General features: G+C 41.7%; 1 protein-coding gene across 1 annotated transcript in view; it reads left to right on the top strand.

Annotated features, from left to right (window-relative positions):
* The first annotated feature begins 5,753 nt into the window (after positions 1-5,753).
* Positions 5,754-12,486, top strand: part of EPHX4 (epoxide hydrolase 4) — a 61,024-nt gene continuing 54,291 nt past the window's right edge. Inside the window, exons 1-2 of the mRNA XM_006830967.1 lie at positions 5,754-6,018; positions 8,673-8,758. Of these exons, the coding sequence (XP_006831030.1) occupies positions 5,788-6,018; positions 8,673-8,758 (317 nt within the window). The 5' untranslated portion in view covers positions 5,754-5,787. The remainder of the gene's footprint in view (positions 6,019-8,672; positions 8,759-12,486) is intronic.

Here is a 12,486-nt window from a genome sequence, read left to right as displayed (position 1 = left end):
GATTTATCGCCTTGGAAACCCTGTGCTAGCAGTTCTACTGTGTAGTGGACGGTCACTATACGTCAGAATCAACTCAACGGCAATGGGTTTGGTGGTATTTTTTTTCTTCCAGTTAGGTAAAGAACAAAATGCGTAGATTATTAACTGGGATACATAGCTAAGGAGATTACTGAGCAAAGCATGGATGGTGCCACTTGGTTTCTTCTTGCTGCTTGTAGTATAATGTGAGAAAGGAGAAATAAATTGAGGCAAGAATTATTAAGTAAAAGGAAATTGGGGTATTTTGAAAATACTCAGCATCTCCAGATGACAAAAAGTACCAAAAGTATGAGCTACACTATCAGGAAAGTATGCTTTAAAGAAAAGTCTGAGGGTGTGACTATACAGTTAAAAAAAATCTCAGAAATATCAGAAGTCAAATATTAAGTCATACAAAGTGTCCTTTCAAGCATTTAAGAGAGCACCTCACAGCCTCACAGATATTCTCAATCAAACCACAGACCCTCTAGAAAACTTAAGGTGTTATCCCTCAACCATTGTAGCAGCAGGCCAAGACAGAATAGGGATTATAAAGAAAAGATCTACGCAGGTGAGGGGCTTACAGCACAAAATGTAAGGAGGCACAAGGGTCATCACCTGCAAGTAAGTGCCTCCTTACATTTTGAACCCTAGGCACTTCAATTATGTAATCCTAGTCCTGGTCCTCCACCACTCATCTGTCTGTCATACTATGGTGACTTGCATGATGTGGTGATATTGGAAGATATGCCATCGATAGTTTATTTTATTTTATCTTTAAAGCTTTTATTATGAATTGAGTGATAGTTTACATGGCAGAACATCGTTTTGTACAACTCAATCAATCGCATTTTGTTTCATTGTAATGACTACAATACCCTCCATGCACCGTTGGTTAACAGCATTTGCTTCTATCCCCCCCCCTTTTTTTATATATGCAAAACAGAAAGGAATATATTCATTTAAACAACCAAAAGGAACATTTTGCAAACCAGCCCCCTGCCCACTGGCACAGAGTCCTCAGCTGCTCTATCTCTCCATGCCATCACCTCTGCCTCCATCTCTGCTATTGCTGCTTCTCTGGTTAGCATCCCACATGTCACTCATGCTCTTCCTTCATGATAGTCCTAAGGTCTTCAGTTCCTGGAATGTAAGATTAGCTACTGCTCCCTTTCTGTTACGTATTTTCTACCTTTATAGTTGTGACAATCACAACTAGTCATGATAATAATTACTATTGAATCAAAAGGATCCTATCCCCATCCTCCCCATCTCTTTCACCAGACCCATCTAGATAACACGAAAACTATTCAGTGGCCATTATGCCCTCATCCCCTCACTCAACTGCTCCTTGTTGATCTACATGGAGTCCTGGTGTGGGGTTAATGCACTAGATAGCAAAATTGGTTTGAGCCGCAAGGTCGGTGGTTCAACCTCACCAGCTGCTCCTTGGGAATCCTGTACAGGGTTGTTGTGAGTCAGAACCAGTTCCACATCACTTAACTACAACAACAAACAACTCCTCACTCTAAAACTAAACTCACTCTTGAAAACTTGTAAGCCAACCACTTCATGCTTTTATAGCCTCCCCCCACCCCATTTTAGGTAGCCAATGTCTAAGCTACCCATCCCTATCAATCCTGTGTACAAAGGGGGATAGACTTGATCCTTGATGTGAAGACTGCTTCCCTACCGGTTAATATTTTGAGCAAATACATCCATAAGCAAAGGCCAAGTTCATCAAATTGTAGTCAAGTGGTAGCATCGATGGACTCAAGCATGGCAACAATAGTGAGGTTGGCCCAGGATCGGGCAGTGTTTCATTCTGCTGTGCATAAGGTCACTATGGGTCGACTTGATGGCACCTAACAACAACAACAACCATATTAAACTGCTTTATCTTCCTCTAGTCGAGTTCTGATCATCAAGCCATCCAATGGTCAAATGGGTACTATCTACAAGTTTCGGCATTCTTGGATGCTTCACTCTCAGCTCTAGTCCCCAGTGACTAGGTCAGTGTCCATGGGCTCAGGAATTCCCAAGTCTTGTCAAACTTTGGACCAACCAGCCCATCCTCTTCTCTCTCTCATCTCAAGGTCCATAGGATTCCATGGAACATGGTGAAACTCAGCCCGATATGTCTTCACTTCTACCTTTCCCCCACTTCCATTCACAAGTAGACCAATGTGGTCACCATCAAGCTTACAAGCCTGCTCATGTATTCCCTTTGAGTTTCAGTCTTGGAAGGGGTTTGTCCTGAAGGGCTGACTTTTATTGCCTTGGTGGCTCCCAAATGTTCTATAATAGCCAAACAGTCTACTTTTTTATTCCCCCCCACAACAACAACCCCTTACTGGTCTTTTTTTGAAGAAGTTTCTTCCTCTGGGTTGGTCTACATGTACTTTCAAGTGAGAATGTCCCACCTAAGGCCCCATACTTTATAAAGGCTTAACAAAAAGTCTGTTTTATTGGGCAAATCCTAGAATCCCTTCTAGGTATTCCAATCAGTTATAGGCTGAAGACAGTGATATTTTAAGTATCATTAGGGTCACTCATGGTGGAGAGTTTTCAGTGGTGCTTCCAGACTAAGACAATGACTCAGAAGAAGGAGAGGCAGACTACTTCTGAGAGTTTAGCCACTGAAAACCTTATGAACACCAGTGGAACATTGTCAGATTTAACACTGGAAGATGAAAATATGACGAATAGCACCAGAATATTGCCAGATATAGTTCTGGAAAATTAGTGCTGCTGCCCCCTACCCACCCACCCAAAGTAGCATTGACTATGATGACACAAATGGAGTAGTGTTTTGGGAATCTTCATTTGCTGATGGAGCACAATTCAAAATGAGGAGAAACAGCTTCAAACATTCATTAATAGTCAGAACATGGAATGTATGAATTATGAATCTAGGAAAATTGAAAGTTGTTAAAAATGTAATGGAACACATGAAAATTGATAGTGAGGCATTAGTGAGCTGCAATGAACTGGTCTTAGTCATTTTGAGTCAATCTATGGCTTACTATGCAGGGAACAACAAATTGAAGGGGAATGATGTGGCATTTTGGTAGGCAAGTAAATTTCACTGAAGATAATTCAGAAGCAGCTGCAACAGTACTTCAGCAGAGAACTGTCAGAAATTCAAGCCAGATTCAGAAGAGGACATGGAACATGGATATCAGTGCTGACATCAGTTGGATCTTGACTGAAAGCAGAGAATACCAGAAAGACATTTGCTCATGCTTTATTGACTATATAAATGCTTTTGGCCTTGTGGATTATGACAAACTATGGATAACATTGTGAAGAATAGTTATTCCAGGTCATTTAATTGTTCAAACAGACAAGGGGATGCTGAATGGTTTAAAATCAGGAAAGGTGTGCATCAGGGTTGTATTATTTGACTATATTTATTCAATCTGTATGCTGAGCAAATAATCTGAGAAGGTGGATTATAGGAAGAACATGGCATCAGGATTGGAGAAAGACTTATTAGCAACCTGTGATATGCAGATAATACAACCTCACTTAATGGAAGTGAAGAGGACTTAAATATTTGATGATTGAAGGTCAAAGACCACACAGTATGGATTGCACCTCAATGTAAAGAAAACAGAAATCCCCACCACTGGACCAGTAAATAACAACCAGTAAATGGAGAAGAGATTGAAGTTGCCAAACACAACTTGGATCCACAATCAACACTCGTGGGAGCAGCAATCAAGAAATCATTTAATTAAGCAAATTTGCTATCCAAGACCTCTTCAAAGTGTTCCAGAGCAAAGATATCAACTTGAGGACTAAGGTGTGCCTGACCTTATGGTATTTTCAATAGTCTCATATGCCTGTGAAAGTTGGACAATGAATAAGAAAGAGCATAAAAATTGATGCGTTTGAGCCACGGTGTTGGAGATAAATATTGACAACATATGGTCTGCCAGAACAGCCTTTGAGGCCAGGATGGTTAAGACTTTGCCTCTCACATTTCTGACATATTATTAGGAGGATATTACCAGTCCCTGCAGAAGGATATTATGCCTAGCAAAGTGGAGGGTCAGCAAAAAATAGGAAGAACCCAATGAGATGGGTCAACACAGTGGCAGCCGCAATGGGCTCAAGTGTAACAGCAATTGTGAGGAGGGTGCAAAATGGAGCAGTGTTTCCTTTTGTTGTACATAATGTTGCTGAGTCTGAATGTAGGTGAATGGTATGGTAGAATGTGAGTATTCACTGGATTAGTCACTGAAGATTTCTGAGGCTTGAAATTGTTTTAAAAGGATGGGGGAAAAACAGATGACAAATGTCAATAAGATGTGGGCTGAAGGAACCAGTTTTTTGTGGGATTGTTTGTTTGTTGGAGGCATATTTAAATACCTGATATGGAATGAGGAGGGGAATGTGGGAATATTAATTGTTGTTGCTAAGTACCGTAGATTTGGTTCTGACTCATCTTGATCCTGTGTAGGGTTTCTGAGGAGCAGTTGGTGCATTTGAACCGACCCTGAGATTAGCGATTCAGTGCTTATCCTACAGCATCACATCAGGACTCTGGGGAATATCAGTGTTGTTGTTGTGAAGTGCCGTCGAGTCGGTTCCAACTAACAGCAACCCTGGAACCGGGTTTCTAAGCAGCAGCTGGTGAGCTTGCACCACGGGCCTTGTGGTTCAAACAGCACCAACCCCACTGCAGATCAACCCACAGCGCCACACCAGGAATATCAATACAGGAAGTAAATCGAAAGGGTGAGGTGGAGCCAGAAATAGCCTTCAGGTCTGGTAGGGTAGTGGTTACGAATCGGGCTGCGAACCGTAAGGTCAGCTGTTCGAAACTACCAGCCGCTCCGCGGGAGAAAGATGAGGCTTTACACCCTCGGAAACCATGTACAGGGTTGCTATGGGTCGGAACCGACTCGACGGCACTTAACAACAACAACAAATGGCCATATTTATGAGGTCAAGCAACTTTTCTGTATTTATAGCTGGAGGGAAAATGGGAAGATCAATGCAGATGTTTTAAAGTTTAGCAGATAGTTTAGGGGGGGGGGGAAAAAAGCCTCTTTTTCTCCACCCAAAAGCTTCTATTCTCCTCAATGAAAAAGAATGCAAGATTGCTTACTGGGAAAGATGGAGAATATGATGGGATAGAGATTTGACTTGAGTAAGAAAAAGATTGTTTTAGGATATGGCTTCATCCTCTTCTCTTCTCCCAGTCCTTTGGCAGACATTGTTTAACACGCTTGCTCTGCTCCTGGGAGAGGGTGGAAACAAGCAAAACACCTTAGCAGTAAGACTGGGGTTTTTAGTAAATTTTCAGTTTACCCAGTTTGGCAGTGTGACATTCACTCTGGAAGCCTGTTGAAATAGTGGCAGGAACTGACTAAAGAAATTCGAAGAGTTAAGTGAACGTGAACATCCATCAAAACAAAGGGGGCTTTAGGATGTTTGGGAAAGTCTCATCTTCATTTTCCCCACAGTTTATCAAATTGGAAATTGAATTTCACTTTCTGCGGGGGAGGGCCCAGTCTTCAATACTGGCTTGTCCCAAATCGGCCTGAGTTCCGTGGCTGGGCCCAGCGGCCGCAGAGAGCGCGGCGGTGACACCGGACTCTGGCAGTGCGCGGCCACCCCAGGACCGCGGGGAGGCGCTCGCGGAACGGGTGGGCCTGACGCGCCGCCGCGTTCGCTCTCTAGCTCTGAAGTCGGAGCCCTCCCTGTGCGGCGGCTCACAGCTCCTCAAAGGGCAGCGGGCCCCGCCGCTGCCGCCCGATGGCTAGGCTGCGGGACTGCCTGCCCCGCCTGATGGTCACGATCCGGTCCCTACTCTTCTGGTCCCTGATCTACTGCTACTGCGGACTCTGCACCTCCATCCACCTGCTCAAACTTTTGTGGAGCATCGGCACGGGACCCACGCAGACCTTCCAGCGGGTCGCCCGGGAACACCCTCCCGCGTGCTTGAACGACCCCTCCTTGGGCACCCACTGCTACGTGCGGATCAAGGTGAAGGCCGGGCAGGAACGGGAGAGAATGCGATGGCCGTGAGAGCTCTGGCTCCAGAAAGGCTTCTTCCGTGACACCCGCGTTCTGTCCCCTGAGGTCCCAGGGCTCGCAGGGCGCGCGGCGGGGCCGGGGCCATGGCGAGGGGAGGCCGGAGGCGCGTTAAGTGCAGGAGTGGGGTAGAGTCTTGTGTATGTCTTTACATTCATTGTCTTTTGTATGTATGTGTGAGAGAGAGAGAGAGAGATTGAGAGAAGCTGACACGCAGCTATCCGTTTTTCAGGCTCTTTGGTTTTTAAATGTGGGGTTTCTCTAATCAAGGTCCTCTTTTATTACTGTCCCTCGTTCCTCCGCTACAACAACCCAGAATAATTTTACTCCCTTTCCTTCTGTAGGGGGTAGCTGTCTCCTATCACCTTTTTGCCCTTTGGAGCTCAGATCAGTTGTTCCTGATGGCGCCCTACTGTCTCAGGAGGTTGTCCTTGTCCACATTTTAGAGACTGAAACAGTAAACAGCATAAGTCATTGGAAACCAAGAGTTTATTCATATCGGCAGAATGGAGCACTCACAGCAAAAGCCGGTAGCTAAAGGTGTACGTTTGTGAGGACACTTTAGGGGCAGAAGGAATGGAATAAAAATTGGCAGCCATACAGCATACTCTTTAATTGTGCACGCTTGACCCAAGCCTCCTCACAGCCCCAAGATGGTGAAGGCTCCAGACGATGACGGGAAATACCCTACAGTCTGACTTACTGATCTTTCAAAACCAAGGTCTATAAGTCCTTGTAGGAGCTAAATTCCTAGTGGAACTTAATACCCAGCAGCTAGAGCTCAGAAAAGGGACACTTCTTATTTGTCCTTATCAGGGACGTGGAAGGAGCTCTGGTGGCATTGTGGGTTATGCCTTGCCTGCTAACTGCAAGGTCAGCGGTTTGAATCCACCAGATGAGGCTTTCTGCTCCTGAAAAGATTTATAGCATTGGAAACCCTCTACAGGGTCAATGAGTCAGAATCGACTGGATGGCACAACTCCATCACCACCATACCATCACGGGTATGGGGTTGTTGTTATTGCTAAATGCAGTCATTGGTTGACATTTTGGTTAGCAGTCCAGTACTTATTCTACAGTGTCACACCACGACTCCTTAGGGTTGATAAATGAGTTAATATTTGTCAAAGAATTTAGTACAATTCCTAGTGCATTGTAAGTGGCATAAAGTATTCATTAATGGAATTCAACCAGGAACCCATAACTATGAGCCCTCCCAAACTCCCTGCACCACTAATAAAAAGTTATTGAACTTTTAGGAAGGCATTCAGCAGTTGAGTGCAAAGCCAGATTTTTTATCTTGGGCCGACCCAAAGAGCAAAAGTAGTGTAAGAATCATATGGAGTTCCTTATAATGCTTTCCTTCCAATTCTGGCCACCTAGAGAATGTCCCTCATAGACTCAGAACCAAGGAATTCTCTGTTAGACCAAGATGAGATGTCTGGCCCTAGCCATGCTCAGAACCGCTTTCATGACTGACTTGTGTTAACATCTTTGGGCCTAAATTTCTAAATCTGCAAAATGATGAGGTTGAATTAGATAACCTTTAAAATTCTTTCTGAGTCCCTTGGTGGTGCAAATAATTAATGTACTTGAAAGCTATCTAAAAGTTGGTGATTCGAGTCCACTCAAGTTCCTTGGAAACCTGGTGATCTGCCTCTAAAAAATCAGCCATTGAGAACCCTATGGAGCATAGGACATAGTCTACTCTGAGGCACATGGTATTGCCATGAATTGGAATCAACTCAACAGCAGTGGTTTGGTTAAGATTCTTTCACATCTGAAAAGCCAATTGTTTGGGTCCCTGAAATAATGCCCAGTTTCTATGCCCCCCTTTTGGTTCTTCTTTTTTCCCCAAGATTGCTTTCTTTCTAAATTAAAAAAAAAAAAAAATCTTGCTATTTTGTCACTTTCCTCTCTGTAGTTTACCTCATGTTTGCTGTATTCCTGTCTCATTCTAATGCTTTTCTATTTTCCTTGGGCAGGCTTGTCACCCATAAGCAGAATGAAGTCTTGATTACCCAGGGCATTCAGCTGTTAGGACCAGACACTGACAAGACAAGAGGAACAGGCAGCAAGGGGAACAGTACATGCAACACTCAACTTAAAATAATAATGTGGGAAGGAGAGACCTAAAAATAAAGGAAGGAGGTGTGAATTATATAACTGATGGCACAGCTCTTGACGGACAAGCTGGGGAAAGTACATGACTGGGAGGTAAACATGGCAGGAATATAAATTCAGACTGGAATTATTTACTGTCCTGCAGAATTTGAGTGAGATGAAATATGACACATTAGTTAGATGAAAGTCACAAATTGTGACATTGCTTCACCAGCTCATAATGTACAGATTGACCTTGTAGGAGAACAAGAAGGGAAGGGAAGAGAAGGGAATACACACAAAAGCGAATCTGTGATTTTACCATCTAGATAAATCATGAATTAATTTGTTTTAGAAAATTACTAATACCTAGTTTATTTCTTGGTGTTAAAAATAATGCAAGTGAATATTTTTTTTAAGTGAAATGGAAATACTAAATGTGCTATTTTGATAATCAACATAAAATATCACTAAAATTTCATGCCTTTTATTTTCTTCTGCAGGATTCAGGGTTAAGATTTCACTATGTTGCTGCTGGAGAAAGAGGCAAACCACTGATGCTGCTACTTCATGGATTTCCAGAATTCTGGTAAGACTTATCAACTGTTGCTTTTGCATTAAAGATTTATCAGTGTCATTTTCTAGTCCTGACTTGTGAGACTCTACCCTATGATCATTTGCCTAGAGTAATCATTCCTGAATGTTCCTGAATAGAAGGAACAGCCTTCCTCTTGGTCTAAAGATAACCACATGTTGTTAAATGCCACCGAGTCAATTCCGCCTCATAGTGTCCCTATGTAGGGCTTCCAAGGAGCAACTGGTGGGTTTGAACTGCCGACCTTGTGATTTGCAGTCCAGTGCTGATCCTATAGCCCCACACCAGGAGTCCGACATATTACCGTACTAATTAAAGATTCAGGTAGTATCTTGGTGCTGTGGGATCAGCGCTGGACTGCAAACCAAAAGGTCAGTGGATCAAACTTACTGGCTGTTCCTTGGAAACCCTATAGAGGGTAGCTAGAGTTAAAACCAACTCAACGTCACTTAGCAACAATCATGCTAATTTACATTTTTTGAAGATTTAAAAAAGTATCTTTAACATTTCAAACTTCTGAAATAGTCACTTACAAAACAGTGTTCACAGAGTACTTGTGGACAAAATAGAACACTGGGTGGAGAAGGAGGTTTAACGGAAACAAAGGTATGGAGTGCCTATAATAAGCAAGTTTTCAGTGAGGATAGGAATGAGGGAAAGGCAAGGAGAGAAGAGGATTCATAGAGACTGAAAACTGAACTGCTTCCTACACACATAGCAACAGCCTCACATAAAGGCAAAATAGAATAAATAATGGAAATATGTCACAGTAGGAGGAAAACCTATAGCCCAAAATACACAGTTGCTAAGGGGAAATGTTCTGTTCTCCTTTGAGCCCCTATAGGGTCAATTAAGTTCAGATGAAAGCAACACAATTCAACTCTCTTTTAAGTGGCCACCTTTAAAAGACATATTACATACCACAGTGGTGAAAAGAAATAATTTTTTGATAGCACAGAGCTGATATCTCAAGATGGTTCATGAACTAAATAAAAATAGGTCAAGATATGGATGAAAAAGATCTTTTTTTTCTGAGTCAACTTACGAGTAGAATAAGCAAATCTTGAAAGGTCTAGGATAACAATCAGTAAAATATCTCCCTTGTTATCACTCATGACAACTAGAATTTCACTATTACAGATTCGTTACCTCCTTTAGGGTTTTAAAGACTGTGTCATCCAAAGGCCTGATTTACAATGCATTTAGCTCTGAATGGGATAGTGCCTTAAAAGACTTGAGTTAATTAATACTTTATGAATGAAAGGGATTTTATGAATACACACAACAAGGATGGAAAATGTTGGGCATTGAAGAAAAGAATGGAGGGTATCAAAGAGCTATTGACTTCATAATTTTTTCAGAGCAAAGAGTCTATGGATGTTCCTTCCTAAGAAGATTTTCCCCTCATGATCTGTTTTCTTTCTCTGGATTTACCTACATACATAGATGTAAATCATTTTCAGGTTAAACCTTTTTCTGTTCCTCTATTCTGGAGACCTGTGAACTAAATGGTAGGTAAAAAGCCCAGTACAATTGAAGAATGTGTTTGGAATATATGCTCACCTAGTGGAGCACAATGACATGAATAACTCATTAGTCGAATCTGTGAGAGTATCACAGGTAGTGAATTATGGCTTAGCCCCTTGCTTGCTGCAGCATTTTGCACAACCATTTACAATAATCTAGTAGAGTTGCTGAAAGTATAAAGAGAGACAAAATAAGCAAAAGGTCTTTTATGTGACCTCAAGCAAACAGTAAATGTTCATTTTACCCCGTCATTCTTTTCTATTCACTCATTGTGGAGATCTATACAGTAATATCTTGATTCTGGGTGATGATGATGTTGATGCTAGCTAACATTTACTGAGCATTTACTGTGCGCCAGATCTGTTTCAGGTGTTTTACTGATATCTCATTGAAACCTCATTGCTACCCTCCCAAAACTGGCAGTGCTGGAAAGGTGCATCTAATTCTTGAAATGTAGGGCTGACCACCGGCTGCTTTTCCAATGTATGTAGAAATGACAATGATCTGATAACATACATGGATTTTTACTCTTCAAATTTCACAGGTTATAGAAATATCCAGAGGGTGTTAAAAGCAGCCAACAATAGAATAATACCTTATTTTAATATTTTAAATAATCACCCTCAATAAAACTTATAAACTGAATGGATGGGTAGTATTAAACTTTTTAGAAAAATTAAACTTTTTAGAAAATATTTAAAAGTTAGTCTCACCATCCTACACCACCCCCAATACTTGTCCATGCTAGTTTTCCTCCTAGAATTTCATTTCCCCTATTTGCATGTGAAAAAAAGGAGCTCTGGTAGCATAGTGGTTACCAGTTGGGCTGCCAACCTCAAGGTCAGCAGTTCGAAACTACCAACAGCTCCGCGGGAGAAAGATGAGGTGTTCTGCTCCTGTAAAGATTTACAGCCTTGGAAACCCTGTACAGGGTCTCTATGAGTTGGAATCTACTCCACGGTACTTAACAACAACAACAACAATTTGCATGTGAAACAATATACGTAAAGATAAAAATAAACTTACAACTACTTGGCAATTATTTTAAGGTTTTCCAGAGAATGGCATTGATAACTATTTAGTACAGAGCTGTAGATGCTCTCTGACAGATTGGAAGAAATGATACTTTTGCACATGTTTTTCACAGCATTGTCCTATTATTTGTTTCTCATGAGAGCCCTTTTGCAAAATAGGAATTGCTGGTCTAGAATCTTCAGTGGATGGGTTAGCACTAGTGGTCCTAAACATCAATCCCATTTGCTCCAGCAAAGGCAAGTCTTAGATTTGTCCAAAAGGGCACTAACTAGTCATGGCGAAGAAAAGGTCAGTTTTTAGAATATCCCTAGAGATATTTTCAGTCTGCCATAAATAAGGAAATGTATACAGATCTCTTTTGTTTTCCAGATCTGCCCATTCATTATTGCAGCAAGAGACTTGCTATTAACTATACAACAACAACAAGGTAGCATAGTCACTCCAAAAGACCAGATGGAATTCACTGAACTTGCTGGCCATCAATCAGAAATTGCCTGCTTGTTCAGGGCAGGTCCTAAAAGCAACTGCATGGAGATTGTTGTAGTAATTGCTGTTGAGTTGACTCTTACTCATGGTGACATATGTACAACAGAACAAAACATTGCTAGATTTTGCATCATCCTAACAATCACCAACATATTGGAGTCCATTGTTTAAGACATGGTGCCATTTCCTCTTACCAAGGGTCTCCCATGTCCTTGTTGGTCCTCTACTTTACCAAACATGATGTTCTCCTCTAGTGATTGATTTCACCTAATGATGTGTACAAAGCAAGCAAGTTGAATAATGTTTTATTATGATCCATAAGATTTTTCAATGACTATAATTTTGGAGAGTCAGTCACCAGGCCTTTCTTCCTAGTCTTAATCTGAAACATCATTGAAACTTCCCACCATGGGTGACCCTGCTGGTATTTAGAATGCCAATGGCATAGTTTCCAGCATCATAGCAATATGCAAGCCATCATGTGACAACATGGCAGATGAGTGGGGGGACATGGAACTTACTGGCAATCAAAACACCTCTGTTTATGTATGGCACGCATTAAACCAAACCCTTTAGGTGATACTCTCTCTGCCTTTCCTTCCAATAAAATTGACATTATCCCTCATTCTGGGGTCTAGTCACGTCCATTCAGTAAAAAAAAAAAAAAAAAAAAA

Source organism: Chrysochloris asiatica, unplaced genomic scaffold (assembly GCF_000296735.1).
Source record: "Chrysochloris asiatica unplaced genomic scaffold, ChrAsi1.0 scaffold00002, whole genome shotgun sequence".
Taxonomy (NCBI): Eukaryota; Metazoa; Chordata; class Mammalia; order Afrosoricida; family Chrysochloridae; genus Chrysochloris; species Chrysochloris asiatica.
This window is presented reverse-complemented; position numbering and strand designations above follow the sequence as displayed.